Source organism: Carlito syrichta, unplaced genomic scaffold (assembly GCF_000164805.1).
Source record: "Carlito syrichta isolate Samal-C Ts95f unplaced genomic scaffold, Tarsius_syrichta-2.0.1 Scaffold314013, whole genome shotgun sequence".
In the NCBI taxonomy this organism is placed as follows: domain Eukaryota; kingdom Metazoa; phylum Chordata; class Mammalia; order Primates; family Tarsiidae; genus Carlito; species Carlito syrichta.
In genome coordinates, this window is record NW_007258109.1 from 58,860 (window position 1) to 75,119 (window position 16,260).

Below are 16,260 nucleotides of genomic sequence, written 5' to 3' on the forward strand. Positions count from 1 at the left end.
CCCGCTCCCTCCGCGAACGGCGCCCGTCTAGCGAACGGCACCTCCGCAAGCAGAAGCCTGCGGCGACGGGCTCTGAGGACCAGGGAGGCCGGGAGACCCGCCTTTGTTCGGCCCAGGGCGAGAGGTCTGGAGTCGTCGCGCCGAGGACTGTGGGCGGTAAACAAGTGAGGACACAGGAAGGGCCCTGAGGTCCGGTCCGCCGCCTCCAGCATCTTACCGTGTCGGCCAGAGACTCCAACAAGGCCAAGGTGACAAAGCTTGCACCGCAGAGCGCCCAGCTGGATGCGACGGGCACCGAGTGCAAAATGGAGATGACAGACGCAGCGTCAGGGCTCGCCTCGAAAACACGATGACGCAGCGAGCGCGTCTCCACCGCGGGGGCGTGGCGTGGCGCGGAGGGGGCGTGGCGTGGCGCGGAAGGACGGGGCGTCGCGCGCGGCCGCCGAGTGCGCCGGCGCCGTGCGTCCCGAGCGAGCTGGCGTGGGGTGGGGGAAGGGAGGGGTTGCGGCGCGGCCATTTTGGCCCGAGTCTCCGGAATCGGGGGAAGTGCCTCGGGGCTGGGGAGAAGGGTGTTGTCCACGCTAAGAGCTGTGTTTGTGAACGCTAGAAGCAGGGAAGGGTGGGAAAATCAGGAAACAGCACATGTTCTAACTGCGGCCACTAAAACAATGCTTTTAAAATAGTATGGCGTTAGCCTCGAATGTCTTCAAATCTGTCATCGGTTGGATGTCGGCCTTGGCTAAGGATCGAGACCTGCTTTATCGCGCGTCTTTAGTGGCTGGGGCCCGCATGCGCCGAAGTTGATTAGAAGGATTTCCCCAAGGGTTTAAAAGCCGAGGGGGCAAGAGCCTGGGGCAGGAAGTGAGGACTGGGTTTTGTTTTCCTATCCCTGCCACAGCAAGGCCTCAGAATTAGTGAAAAACTCGGAGTTATGATTTGCAGACAGCTTCTGAATCACAGCTCCCCCTTAAAAAAACAAACAAAAAGCCGGGCTCGGTGGCTCAGCTTGTAATCCCGCGCCTTTGGGGGGCTGAGGTGAGTGGATGGCCTGAGGCCGTGGGTTCGAGACCCGCCTGGGCAGCGAGACCTCATCTCTACAATAAATCAGAAAATCAGCCGGGCGTGGTAGCAAGCGCCTGTAGTTCCCGCTACTCGCAAGGCTGAGGCGGAAGAATCGCCGGAGCCCAGCAGGTCGAGGCTGCGGCGGCCGGCGGGCCACTGCACTCCAGTCTGGGCGAGAGTGAGACTCCAGCTCAAAAAAAAAAAAACAAAAACAAAACCTCGGAGTTGTTCTCGTCCACGGAAATCTTTAGCAAAAGGCGAAAGACCTGTGCGATCTGGCGAGAAGCCGGAGAGCGACTGCACGTTTCAGAGGCACCTCTGCGTTCAGGAGCCCTCCGAGCTGAACGCGGAGCCCAGGGAGCCGCGCGTTGGGAGAGGCCGGCGCGGCCTCCACTGCGCCTGGGCGCGGCGGAGGGAATCCTGAGCTTGCCCCGCAGCCTGCTTCTGCTCTGCCACTGAGGGAAAGAAGCCCGCATTTACTCAAAATTTAGTGGAAAAAACACAAGCGTACGTGACTGGGACGCATAATTGTACTGGTCTGGTTCATAAAGCGAAGGATTAAGATGCACGTTTGGCAGGAGGCCCGGGAGGTTGCCGGCGCTCTGCGCGGGGCTGGGTGTGACTCGAGCACTTCAGCCCTTCCCTTACTGGAATTGGACGTGCTCTGAAGGCTCACTGAGTAGGAGGTGAATATCACACAAGGGGGACACTCCATCCCCGTAGCCTGTGGAATTTATCTGTGGTTGTGTTACAGGCCAAGGCTCTGGACTGGGGTTTCTTATAGTTCTCCTGTTTGATGTGAAGTTGTTTATCTAAATGTACCACGGTGGCTCCCTTGATTATGGTAACTTCCCATTCCCTTAAGGAACTATCACAATGATTAGATCTTGGATCATGCAGAAACTGCCTTGGTAAATCAATCTTGGGGGCTGCTGAAGGGATTAGGAGATTTTGAGTCTAGCCTTTGTTAATTTACCCAGGGGAGCCAGGCGCGGTGGCTGAAGCCTGTAATCCCAGCGTTTTGGGAGGCAGAGGGGAGAGAATTGCCTGAGCTCAGGGGTCGAGGCCAGACTGAGCAACATGGCAAGACCTTGTCTCCACAATAAATCAAAAAATTAGCCAGCCAGGCTCGGTGGCTCAGCCTGTAATCCCGCGCCTTTGGGAGGCTGAGGTGAGTGGATTGCCTGAGCCCGCGGGTTCGAGACCCGCCTGGGCAGCGAGACCTCATCTCTACAATAAATCAAAAAATCAGCCGGGCGTGGTAGCGCGCGCCTGTAATTCCGGCTACTCGGAAGGCTGAGGCGGAAGGATCGCCGGAGCCCAGCAGGTGCAGGCTGCGGTGGCCGGGAGCGGCCACTGCACTCCAGTCTGGGCGACAGAGTAGACTCCAAGTCAAAAAAAAAAAAAAAAAAACTAGCCGAGCATGGTGGCACACGCCTATGGTTCCAGCTACTCGGAAGGCTTAGGCGGAAGGGCCACCTGAGCCCAACAGTTTGGGGCTGCGGTGGCAGTGAGCGTGTCGTTGCTCTCCAGCCTGGGCAACAGAGTGAGACTCCAAAAGAAAGAAAGAAATTTACCCAGGAGGTAAGAAAGAGAAAGGGGCTATGGAGTACAAATTCTCAGAAAGTTGTACTGTCAGGGAACGAGTTTTTTTGGTTAATATACTTACTCCCTGATTCAGTGGTATCAGATTAAACACCCATTGCTCTGTTTCTGCCTCTTGTTTTGACTGGCCCTGAGGGGTAGCAGCCTATTTACTGGACCCAGCACTAAGGTTTTTTGGCACATATTTAGCAGTACAAAAAGCAAATCTAGGGAATCCCAATTTTTGGAACCTAATAGCTAACCATAGGAGGCTAGTTATCCTGCTAAGCGCTGTCTATGTCCTCAGAATCCTAACAGTCTGCAAGATGAGCACCAACCACATTCTGCTATTATAGGTGAAAGTTGCAGTAAACAACTCTGTGCAGAGAGGAATTTAGTGTTTAAAATAACTTGAGGAAAAATAAAAACTGGTGGCCAGATAGACATTAATGATTAGCCAGTAACTGAAGCCTCTGTAAGGCATTTTTTGTTTTTTTTTGAGTTAGCGTGTCATGCTGCCCCCCAGGCTGGAGTGCAGTGGCAAGCTCACAGCCACCACAGCCTCAACCTGTTGGGCTCAAGCAATCCTTCTGCCTCAGCCTTCCAAGTAGCTGGAACTACAGGCATGCGCCATCACGCCCAGCTAACAGCTTATTCTTAAAATGTCATGTAGCCTAACCATAGTTTCCACAATATTCCTACAGATAACACCTCACTCTGATATATGGATCAGATCTTTGCTAAGTTGTTTTCCAGGAACTCAAATGTCAGCTCTGAATCTAGCTCAAACTGGTTGAGGCCACTGACTTTTTTTTTTTTGAGTTGGAGTCTTACTCTGTCGCCCAGGCGAGTGCAGTGGCATGCTCATGGCCACCACAGCCTCAGCCTGCTGGGCTCAAGTGATCCTTCCACCTCAGCTTTCCAAGTAGCTGGAACTATAGGCGTATGCCACTACGCCCAGCTAACTTTTTAATTTATTGTAGAGATGAGGTCTCGCCATGTTCCCCAAGCTGGTCTCGAACCTCTGGGCTCAGGCAGTCCTCTCAACTCCGCTTCCCAAAGTGCTGGGATTAAAGGCGTGAGCCACGGCATCCAGCTAGAGGCCACTGACCTTTTAACTAAGTTTGTTCAAGTGTCCAATGGGTGACCTTTTAATGGCAAAAAGCTAATACTCCACCCCTGAACAAAAAAGCAAAAACCAGAACTCAGTGACCAGGACCATATCCTTGCAGAGCTATTTCCAAACAAGGGGTGCTTCAAATAGTTGCAGTTCCAAAATGGTTTTTAATTTAGCAAGAAGCCCAAATCTAGCCATTTACTAATTTGGGAAATACCCAAAGTTTCACTTATGAACTTATTTTAGTGCATCTTTTTTTTTTTTTTTGAGTTGGAGTCTCACTCTGTCGCCCAGACTGGAATGCAGTGGCCGCTCCCGACCACCGCAGCCTCGACTGCTGGACTCCGGCAATCCTTCCGCCTCAGCCTTCCAAGTAGCTGGAATTACAGGCGCGCTACCACGCCGGCTGATTTTTGATTCATTGTAGAGATGAGGTCCCGCCAAGTTGCCCAGGCGAGTCTCGAACCCACAGGCTCAGGCAATCCACTCACCTCAGCCTCCCAAGGCGCAGGATTACAGGCTGAGCCACCGAGCCCGGCTTTTAGTGCATCTTATAGCACATGTTAGGGGCTGAGTGTTGGGGGTCTAGAGCACCCTCCATCCAACCCCCATGACCTCAGAACATTAGTCTTTGGAGACAGAGCCTTTAAAAAGGTAGTTAAGGATAAATGAGATCATTAGGGTGGGCCCTGATCCACTGTAATGTATCCTGGCAAGGAGAGATGGGACACTGACTGCAGAGAGGAAAGACTGTGTAGACAGGGAGAAGATGGCCATACGCAAGCCAAGGAGAGAGTCCTTAACAGAAAGAACCTTGTCAACACCTAAATCTTATAGTCTCTAGAACTGTGAGAAAATACATGTTCTGTTAGGCCAGCCAGCCTGTAGCTACTTTTGTATGGCGGTCCTAACAAACTAAGGCATAACATTAAAAATGTGGGCCGGGCTTGGTGGCTCAGCCTGTAATCCCAGCACTTTGGGAGGGCGAGGTGAGAGGATTGCCTGAGTCTGCGGGTTTGAGACCCGCCCGGGCAACTTGGTGAGACCTCGTCTCTACAATAAATCAAAAATAAAAACTAGCCAGGCGTGGTAGTGCATGCCTGTAGTTCCAGCTACTTGGAAGGCTGAGGCGGAAGGATCGCCAGAGCCCAGCAGGTCAAGGCTGCAGTGGTCAGGAGTGGCCACTGCACTCCAGTCTGGGTGACAGAGAGAGACTCCAACTCAAAAAAAAAAAAAAGTGTAAGCCGGGCTCGGTGGCTCAGCCTGTAATCCCGCGCTTTTGGGAGGCTGAGGTGAGTGGATTGCCTGAGCCTGCAGGTTCGAGACCCATCTGGGCAGGCGAGACCTCATCTCTACAATAAATCAAAAAATCAGCCGGGCGTGGTAGCACGTGCCTGTAATTCTGGCTACTTGGAAGGCTGAGGCAGAAGGATTGCTGGAGCCCGGCAGGCGAGGCTGCGGTGGCCGGGTGCGGCCACTGCACTCCAGTCTGGGTGACAGAGTAAGACTCCAACTCAAAAAAAAAAAAAAAAAAATGTGATACTGGGTCAGGCGTGGGGGCTCAAGCCTGTAATTCCAGCACTTTGGGAGGCCAAGGTGAGAGGATTGCCTGAGCCCATGGGTTGGAGAATAGCCCAGGTAACTTGGCGAGACCTCATCTCTACAATAAATCAAAAATTAGTGGGGCGTGGTAGCATGTACCTGTAGCTCTGGCTACTTGGAAGGCTGAGGTGGAAGGATCACCGAAGCCCAGCAGGTTGATACTGGGGAGGCCATTAGCATGCCACTGCACTCTAGCCTTCGTGACAGAAAGAGACTCCAACTCAAAAAAAAAAAATTTTTTTTTTATTTAAAAAAACTAGAGACAGGGTCTCACTATGTTGCTCAGGCTGATCTCAAACTCCTAGACTCTAGCAATCCTACCGCCTCAGCCTCCCAAAGTGCTAGAATTAGACACGAGCAACAGTGCACAGCCCCAAGTTTTTTTTTTTGGAAAAATAAATTCCATTTTCATGTAGTTAAACCTGTTCCAGCGCTACCTTTGTGGTGTTTGTACACTGAGAAATATTTTCTGTCTTCAAAAGTTCTACCTTCTTTTCTTTGACTTGGAGTCTCAATATGTCACCCAAGGCAGTGCAGTGGCACACTCATGGCCACTAGTCTCGACCTGCTGGGCTTAGGTGATCCTTCGTACTCAGCCTTCCAAGTAGCTAGAACTACAAGCACGTACCACCACACTGGCTAATTTTTTATTTATTGTAGAGATGAGGACCTGCCAAGATGCCCAGGCTGGTCTCAAACCCGTGGGCTCAGGCAATCCTCTCATCTCGGCCTCCCAAAGTGCTGGGATTATAGGCATGAGCCACCACATACGGCTTATATTTTTATAGCTGTGACTGAGCAGATGTAAGAGTTTTGAAAACAAAAGCCACCATATTGGTACCACTAATTAAAAATGGCAGAAACACCAGAAAGTATAAAACATCCTAACAATCATCAGTAAAAGCAGCAAAAGGTGGGTGTGGTGGCTCATGCTGGTAATCCCAGTACTTTGGGAGCCCTAGATGGGAGAATAGCTTAAGTCCAGGAAGTTGAGACCAGTCTCAGCAACTTAGTGAGGCCTCATCTCTATAAAAAGTAAAATATTAGCTGGGCCTGGTGGCATATGTCTGTAGTTCCAACTACCTGGGAGGCTGAGGCAGGAGGATCACCTTAGCCCAGGAGAGCAAAGCTGTGGTGAGTCAGGATCATGCCAATGCACCCAGCCCTGGAGATAGAGTGAGACCTCCAACTCAAAAAACAAAGCAAAATAACAACAAAAAAGTGGCAGAACAAAATTCTGGCCAAAGGGAGGCTTTAATAGTAATTCTAGAAGCCTAAATGACGGAAATAAAAAAGATAAAACAGGCCGGAGTCGGTGGCTCAGCCTGTAATCCCAGCACTTTGTGGGAGGCCGAGGTGAGTGGATTGCCTGAGCCCACAGGTTCGAGGCCCATCTGGGCAACTTGGCGAGACCTCATCTCTACAATAAATAAAAAATTAGCTGGGTGTGGTAGTGTGCACCTGTAGTTCCAGCTACTTGGAAGGCTGAGGTGGAAGGATCACCGGAGCCTAGCAGGTCGAGGCTGCAGTAGCCACTCCCAGCCACTGCACTCCAGTCTGGGTGACAGAGTGAGACTCCAACTCAAAAAAAAAAAAGATAAAACAAAATGAGTTCATCAGTGTAGCTAGCACCTCAGTTTAGTGGAAGGTATGAATGATAACAAGAGGACAGCTGCAGACTAGCTGCTAAACTGTAAGAAATAATCAAAACATTCACTAGATCTGAAATGGAACAAACCAGGCCTAATGCCAAGACAACTGTTTGGCATCAGTTTTAGGGACACCTGAATCCCATCCAAGTGTTCTGGGCAGTAAGCAGAACCTGGTCCTTAAAATCAATGGGGAGCCTGACAAATGGCTTCTTAGGTGAGCCCTGCAGTGGGGCATGATGTCAGGGAGCAGCTTCTCTTTATTTCTCACGTGCCAGAGCTTCACAGACCATTCAGTGAACACTTACAAGCCTTATGAGGGATTTTTTTTTTTTTAATAAATAGGAATTTATTAGAGGATAGAAAATCTCCTAGGAGCAGGAGGGGTTCTGAAAGGAATGCCCATGAGGGAGTATTATTTATGGATGATACACCAAAGCTTGGCTGAGGCCACATGTAGGGCTTCTGTAGAGTTCAACTGGACAATACCCTAAAAGATATGCCTCAAAAAATGTCTACAAGCAAATCAGTTGGGAAATGTGGAGTGTTTACTGTATTCCAGGAGTTCCTCGAGCCTTTAGTATACATCTAAAGACCAAAGCAAATGGTAGATGAATTGGCTGGCCTGTATAGACTACTTTCTTTTTTTTTGAGTAGGAGTCTCACTCTGTCACCCAGGCTGGACTGCAGTGACACCCTGTGCACCACCATACCCAGCTAATTTATTTGTTTATTTATTGTAGAGACAAGGTCTTGCCAAGTTGCCCAGGCTAGTCTCAAACCCTTGGACTCAGGCAATTCTCTCACCTCTGCCTCCCAAAGTGCTGGGAACATAGGCCTGAGCCACTGTGCCCAGCTAGACGACCTCTTTATCCTGTCCCTCCTCTAACTGCATAAAATGAATAAGTAATGAAAAATAGTCCAGGATACGGACTAGATATGCAATATGTAATTATGGCGCTCAAAAATGCTGGCATCTAAATGATGCTTAGCATTTAAAAATGAATGCTTATATGTAACAAAAATTAAACAGGGTATTTTATATCAAAATTAAAGAAATACATTGGAGAAAATTTGTAGTAAGGAATATGCTCCAAGAACATAAAAGCTGTTGGGCTCCCCTTGGTACCACCATTCCATTGAAGACCTTGATGTAAACAAGCAGGAGGATGATGCAATCTTTGATATAATTAAAACTGGGAAACCACAAGAGGTGTGTCCACTAAATGGTGTGTCAGGTATTTGTCCAGGGCTATTATAGTTACTGAGCAAATGGGTTGGCATGAATAGTTATGTCCTTAATGTGTACATCATTAAGAGGTCGATATGTCTTCTCATTTACTGGTAACTTCTCCAATTCATCTAGAGTTTCCAAACCATCTATTACCCTGAAAGAGAAACAGTGTAATATGTGAAAATTTCTTCAGATTGAAACATAATATTCAAATATTTATGCACTTATAGTCTCCTTAGAAAAGAACCATGTTTTATAGCTCTTTGAATTATCTAGCTGAATGTACACGAAAATATGGCTGGGCACAGTAGCTCATGCCTATAATTCTAGTACTTTGAGTAGCTGAAGCAGAAGGTCGCTTCAGGTCAGGAGTTCAAGGCTAGCCTGGACAATGAAGTGCAGTGAGACCCTTTCTCCACAAAAATTAAAAAATTAGCTAGGTGAGATGGCACATGCCTGTAGTCCCAGCTACTCAGGAGGCTAAGGTAGGAGAATCATTTGAGCCCAGAAGTTCAAGGTTATAAGGGAGCTACGATCACTCCAGTATACTCCAGCCTGGGTGATAGACTGAGACACTGTCTCTAAAAAAAAAAAGTGAACAAAAAATCCTAAATACATCTTTTGGAAATTTTAGTCTAAAACATTTGCAAAGAAAATGCAGCTTTTTTTTTTTTTTTTTTTGAGTGAGGGTCTCACCCTGCTGCCCAGGCTAGAGTGCAGTGGCACAATCACAGCTCACCTCAACCTCAATCACTGGGGCTCAGGTAATCTTCATGCCTCAGCCTTCAGGGTAGCTGGGACTACAGGAGCATGCCACCACGCCTGGCCAATTTGATTTTTTTGTAGAGATGCAGTCTCACTATGTCGCACAGGCTGGTCTTGATTCCCGGACTCAAGCAATCCTTTCGCCTCAGACTTTCAAAGTATCGGGATTAGAGGCATGAGCCACTGTGCCTGGAGAAAGCTGGCTGGCTGGCTTCCTTGCTTGCTTCCTTCCTTCCTTCATTCATTCCAGTTGGGGTCTCATTTTGTTGCCCAGGCTGGAGTACAGTGGCACACTCACAGCCACCACAGCCTGGACCTACTGGTGTCAGATGATCCTTCCACCTCAGCCTTCCAAGTAGCTAGAACTATAGGCATGTGCCACCACGCCTTATTTTTTTATTCATTGTAGAGACCAGGTCTTCCCAAGTTTCCCAGGCTGGTCTCGAAACTGGGCTCAGGCAATCCTCTCACCTCTGCCTCCCAAAGTGCTGAGATTACAGGTGTGAACCACTGCGATTGGCCAGAGAAGAGTGGCTTTTTAGATTATGTCTCTGGGTATCACACAAATCAATTTCCAAGATTTATACAGGCTGAATATCCCTTTTCTGAAATGCTTGGGACTAGAGATGTTTCAGATTTGTTTTTTATTTTTGGATTTTGGAGTATCTGCATATATATATAATTTGCATGTACATAACATGAAATTCACTTATGTTTCATATATACCTTACACACACAGGCTGAAGGCAATTTTATAAAATATTTTTTAAAATTTTGGTTGGGCTCGGTGGCTCAGCCTATAATCCCAGCACTTTGGGAGGCCGAGGTGAGTGGACTGCCTGAGCCCGCGGGTTTGAGACCAGCCCGGACGATTTGGCGAGACCTCATCTCTACAATAGATAAAAATTAGCCAGGCGTGGTAGCCGGGCCTGTAGTTTTGGCTACTTGGAAGGCTAAGGCAAAAGGATTGCCAGAGCCCAGCAGGTTGATGCTGTAGTGGCTGTGAGTGTGCCATTGCACTCCAGTCTGGGCAACAGAGTGACTCCCACTCAAAAATAAATATATAAAAATTTTTAAAAATAAAAATTTTTTGGTGATTCCAGTACTTTGGGAGGTGGAGGTGAGAGGATTGCCTGAGCCCATGTGGGTTTGAGACTAGCCTGGGCAACATAGCGAGATTTCATCTCTACAGTAAATCAAAAAATTACTGGATGTGGTAGTGCGTGCCTGTAGTTCCAGTTACTTGGAAGGCTGAGGTGGAAGAATTGCCTGAGCCCAGCAGGTCGAGGCTGTGGTAGCTGTGAGCATGCCATTGCACTCCAGCCTGGGCAACAGAGTGAGACAACGACTCAAAAAAAAAAAAAAATTTTGAGGAGGAGCATGAAACAAAGTTTTGACTACAACCCATCCGATGAGGTCAGGTGTGAAATTTTCTACTTGTGGTGGCAAGCATGTGAGTGCTCAAAAGTTTTAGATTCTGGAGCATTCTGGACTTAAAATTTTAGATTAGGGATGCTCAACCACTAGCATATACTTAAAAAAGCCAACAGATTTGCATTTTCACTAAAATGGTACTTTAACCAAAACATTTTTATTTTACTCTTAAATTCAGGACATTTAAGTCTTTAAGTTGTTAAATCATTTTTTTTTCTAGTTTGGAAAACACAGTTTATTTAGAAAAAAAAAATTTGAGGGGGGCATGAAACAAAGTTTTGATTACACTTTTGATTACAACCCATCCCATAAGGTCAGGTGTGAAACAGAAAGAAAAGATTCACCTCCCCAAGGTAGGGGAAGGGACCAAAGCTAGGAAAACAAGACCCAGCCAGAACTCAACATGCCTGGACCAGGGCTTAACAAGAGAATGGTCCTAAATTGTTAATTCTTAAAAGAATTTCTTACCTCTGGGTCAGTAAGAGAAACAGAGGAGAGAGGAAACAGATCTCAGGGGGGAAAAAAAGGAAGGTAGAACTGAGGCAGGTTAAGCCTAGTCAAGCTTCTGGGACGTGAGACCCTTGGAGAACCCAAGGAAAGTTGTGAGCCTATTCCCAGAAAAATATGTGTGCATACACATCCAGTACACCGTAAGAAGTTAATGAGCCAAGGTTAATCCTTGTTCTAAACTCTACAGTTTTGTTATAAATCCAGTAAGATAAGTCCTGATAATTATAGATCAATAATTTAAAAAGAAAAAGGAAGAAAATAAAAGGAAAAAAACTGGATTATTTACATACACACAGAACCCACTAGATGCTGTAATATTTCATTAACTTCATTGATTAATAACCAGGCACAGAGTCAGGCTCGGTGGCTCAGCCTGTAATCCCACGCCTTTGGGAGGCTGAGGTGAGTGGATTGCCTGAGCCTGCGGGTTTGAGACCCGCCTGGGCAGGCGAGACCTCATCTCTACAATAAAATAAAAAAAATCAGCCAGGCGTGATAGTGCACACCTGTAATTCCGGCTACTTGGAAGGCTGAAGCGGAAGGATTGCCAGAGCCCAGTGAGTCGAGGCTGCGGTGGCCGGGAGTGACCAGTGCACTCCGGTCTGGGCGACGGAGTGAAACTCCAACTCAAAAATAAATAAATAAATAAATAAATAACCAGGCACAGTGGCTAACGCCTGTAATTCTAGCACTTGGGGAGGCAAAGGACAGAGGACTGCCTGAGTCCAAGGGTTCAAGACTAGTGTGGGCAACTTGGTGAGACCTCATCTCTACAATAAATCAAAAACATTAGCTGGTTGTGGTGATGCGAGCCTGTGGTCCCAGCTACTTGGAGGGCTGACATGCAGGGATCACCTGAGCCCAGCAGGTGAAAGCTGTGGTGGCCGTGAGCATGTCACTGCACTCCAGCCTGGGCAGCAGAGTGAGACTCCAACTCAAAAAATAAAATAAGCCAGGCACGGTGGCTCATGCCTATAATCTGAGCACTTTGGGAGGCTGACATGAGAGAACTGCCTGAGCTCATGAGTTCAAGGCCAGCCCGGGAAACTTGGAGAGACCTTATCTCTACAATAAAAAAAAAAAAAAAAAATTGGCCAGGTGTGGTAGTGCATGCCTGTAGTTCCAGCTACTTGGAAGGCTGAGGGGGAAAGATCGCCTGAACCCAGCAGGTCGAGGCTGCTGTGGCCATGAGTGTGCCACTGTACTCTAGCCTGGGAGACAGAGTGAGACTCCAACTCAAAAATAAATAAATAAATAAATGAGACAGAATAAGACTCCAACTCAAAAATAAATAAATTAAATTAAATTAAATTAAATTAAATTAAATGGTGACTCGGCTGGCAAGCGCCTTTTTTCCTTCCTCCTTTCTGCCTGGCACATGGATGTTCTGCCTAGAGCTGTGTCCATATTAAGACCATGAAGCAAGCTTGAGGACAGAAGCTAAAGAGGGCTGAAGCTAAAGATGCCTCGAACATGGAACCACCACACCATCCATCTTGTGCAAGGCACTATTTTCAGATCTGTTAACTGCTGTGAAATGCTATTCTTTTTTGGGGGTTGGATTCTCACTCTGACGCCCAGGCTAGAGGGCAGTGGCACGCTCCCAGCCACTGCAGCCTCGACCTGCTAGACTCTGGCGATCCTTCTGCCTCCGCCTTCCGAGTAGCCGGAATTACAGGAGCGCGCTACCACACCCGGCTGATTTTTTGATTTATTGTAGAGATGAGGTCTCACCAAGTTGCCCAGGCGGGTCTCGATTCCGCGGGCTCAGGCAATTCACTCACCTCAGCCTCCCAAAGCACAGGATTACAGGCTGAGCCACCGAGCCCAGCCTGGAATGCTTTCTTAATGAAGATGAATACTGTTAATTTGCTTAACAATCATGAAAAAAATTTTTTTGGCCCTGTGTGTATAAAATAGGAGAATGGGCTCAGAGGGTATAACTTTCTCACCATGGTCACAGGGCTGGCAAGTTGTAGACTTAAATTCCAGGCACACTTAGCTCTTACACTGCTCCTATCAATACTAGTTGTGCTACTAGCCAAGCATACACACCCCTTGCACTGAAATGCCAAGGAAAACCGTACCAGGATACTCACTTTCCAAAGACCGTGTATTTCATATCCAAATGAGGCTGCTTGCCATAGGTGATGAAGAATTGAGATCCATTGGTGTTGGGGCCATTATTAGCCATAGACACAACACCTCTAACATTGTGCTGAAAAAGATGGATCAAAGTATTCATTTGTTTTAATATAAATGTCCCAAACAGAGATTTGAAATAAGACACATACTCTTTGCCTTCCCAATATTTAAGGGACCAAGAAAACCTGTAACCAGCTTCTCTCCATTAGGGCTAATCCAAACATTCAGTTTCTGTATAATCTGTATCCCTGAAAACTTGCATGTAAATTGTTTATGTATCAAATCATATTCCTCAATTAACTTCATTTTCACTCTGGAGAAATATAGCCAAAAACACTTTAGCAATACCCATGTATAGCAGAAATAATCCTTACACTTATATTAAGGAATAGTGTGCTGGAGTGAAATGCCAGCAGACAACAAAACTGAAATTCCCATAATTTCTTCTCACATACACTAGACTCTCACTAGTTTCTTTGTCTGTAAAACAAGGGAGGTCAGAGTAGTTCAGAGGTCTGTTCATAATTCAGATGCTCACAAGGGTCAAGCAGATAAACTGACAATTGGGCAGAATGGAAACATTAGGGAGAGACAGAGTCTGGCAAAGTGACTAGTGTATCTCTTGACTAGCGGCACTAAAATTTTTTTAAAACAGATGGTTATAGAGAATGCACATGTGGGTCTCCCACCCACAGGCAGTTGGCTCACAGACCCAGGACTAGATGATCTAAGGAAGATCTCAGCTAGCTCTGATGTCAGGATACTGTTTGTTTACAAGGAACTGTACAGGAACTAAAAGGACCTTACTGATAAGATTGAAGACATAACCATGAGCCATGTTACAGGGAGGTGTCTAAACCAAAAACACACGACAGGTAACTTCACTGATGGTTGTAGCTTTACTTATTCATCAGGTGATACTAATTAGATAAGCCACAGAGATATAGTGACATCAAAATATCAATGCTGTGCTGTCTCCCTAAAAGGTGCCTACTAATGAAATGTAATATTAACACATACATAATAATATAGATACTATTTTTAAGTTAATGAAATAAGTACCCACCTACATACTTCCCAGCCTTTAGAGTAAAAATTGACCAGTTTGTTGCATATGTCTACAAGCTCCTATACAGAACTACTACCTCAGACACTCCTAGAGGTAACCACTACTCTAATACATTTATACATGCTTAAACAATACATTGTTTCCTTTTCTTTCTAAACTCTAGAAGGGGCATCACACAATTTTAGTCTTCTGGGAAGTGCCTTTTTTTTTTTTTCTTTTTTGAGCCAGAATCTGTCGCCTGGGCTGGAATGCAGTGGCATAATCACGTTCACCAGTCTTGACCTCCTGGGTTCAGGCGATCCTTCTACCTCAGTCTCATGAGTAGCTGGGACTACAGATGCCCACCACCATGCCTGGCTAAATTTTTTTTTATTTTTTGTGGAAATGAATCTCACTATATAGCCCAGGCTTGTCTTGAACTCCTGGCCTCAAGCGATCCTCCTGCCTCAGCCTCCCAAAATGCTGGAATTGCAAGTGTGGGCCACTGCGCTTGGCTGTGAAACTGTCATGTTTCTAAGATTCATATATGTATACCTAGCTATAGTTCATTGATTTTTTTTTTTTTCTGCAGAGGCATTTAACAACTAAATATACAAAAACATACCTGTTTTATAACCAGTGAACATTTGAGTTGTTTCTAGTTTTCTCCTATCACAAACAGTACACTAGGAATACTCCCATACATGTCTCTTGGTATACACTTACTAGTTCCTCCTGAGTAAATATTTGGAAATGGAATTACTGGGTCAGAGTATGTGAACATTCAATACACATTACAACCTTAGGGTATAAAATAATGATTTTTAACCCTGGCTGCAAAGGAATCACCAAGGAATCCTAAATATACTCAGGGTCCTAACCAGGCATTGGCTGTTTATTTCTATTTTTAGAGGGTAAAATCCTGATCTTTTACATTTTTAAAACATCCACAGGTGATTCTGTCACAGCCAATCACAGCTTTCAACTGGTATATGAAAGCAGTCATTAATATAGTAATCAATGCCTAAAAAAATTCTTTAGTTTCGGCCACATGTTGTGGGTCACGCCTGTAATCCCAGCACTTTGGGAGGCCGAGGCAAGAGGACTGCCTAAGCTCACAGGTTTGAGACCAGCCTGGGCAACTTGGTGAGACCCTGTCTCTACAATAAATCAAAAAATTAGCTAGGCGTGGTGGCACATGCCTGTAGTTCCAGCTACTTGAAAGGCTGAGGCAGAAGGATCGCCTGAGTCCAGCAGGTCGAGGCTGTAGTGGCCATGAGCATGACACTGCACTCCAGCCTGGGTGACACAGTGAGACTCTGACTCAAAAAAAAAAAAAAAAAACCTTTAGTTTCTAATTCAGGAAAAGGTTATGTCCTGAAGATTATAAGGGGCAGAAAGAAAAAAAAAAGAAAAGGTTGACTTTTCAAAAAGTGTATTTCCTCCCAACCCCAACTCCTGTATTAAAATTAATATATTTCCTTTTAATAGAAAAGCAAATAGAAGATAAAATAAGTTACTTCTATTCTCATCATCCAGAGACAAACACTGCAATATTTTGCAGAATTTTTGTGGGTATATTTTAATGTAACTGAAAAATAGCATACAAAATTGCATATTCTGATTGAGAATAATTTATTACTTTTTGTTCTAATTATAAAGTTATCATTCTATGCAGATACAAAGTTTGAAAGACCACACAATCAATAATCAATTGTTAGCTGAAGTCACCTCTAGGAAATGGAACTGATTTTTAAAAATAAGCATGCAGGTCAGGCTCGGTGGCTCAGCCTGTAATCCCAACACTCTGGGAGGCCGAGGTGAGTGGATTGCCTGAGCCCACGGGTTCGAGACCCGCCTGGGCAACTTGGTGAGACCTCATCTCTACAATAAATCAAAAAATTAAGCCGGGCTTGGTGGCTCAGCCTGTAATTCCGCGCCTTTGGGAGGCTGAGGTGAGTGGATTGCCTGAGCCTGCGGGTTCGAGACCTACCTGGGGAACTTGGCGAGACCTCATCTCTACAATAAATCAAAAAAGTAGCCGGATGTGGTAGCGCATACCTGTAGTTCCAGCTACTTGGAAGGCTGAGGCGGAAGGATCGCCGGAGCC

The 16,260-nt window shown here is 46.3% G+C and overlaps 2 protein-coding genes across 3 annotated transcripts in view; both read right to left on the reverse strand.

Moving 5' to 3' along the window:
- CLK1 (CDC like kinase 1) overlaps positions 1 to 676 on the reverse strand; it is a 10,714-nt gene extending 10,038 nt beyond the window's left edge. Inside the window, exon 1 of the mRNA XM_008070772.1 lies at positions 218 to 676. Coding sequence (XP_008068963.1) covers positions 218 to 517 — 300 coding nt within the window. The 5' untranslated portion in view covers positions 518 to 676. The remainder of the gene's footprint in view (positions 1 to 217) is intronic.
- A 7,354-nt stretch (positions 677 to 8,030) lies between these two features.
- Positions 8,031 to 16,260, reverse strand: part of PPIL3 (peptidylprolyl isomerase like 3) — a 15,399-nt gene continuing 7,169 nt past the window's right edge. For both annotated transcript variants that reach the window (XM_021718920.1, XM_008070771.1), the window contains exons 6-7: positions 13,057 to 13,175; positions 8,031 to 8,402 (exon numbers count right to left, since the gene is read on the reverse strand). In XM_021718920.1, coding sequence (XP_021574595.1) covers positions 8,276 to 8,402; positions 13,057 to 13,175 — 246 coding nt within the window. In that variant the 3' untranslated portion in view covers positions 8,031 to 8,275. The remainder of the gene's footprint in view (positions 8,403 to 13,056; positions 13,176 to 16,260) is intronic.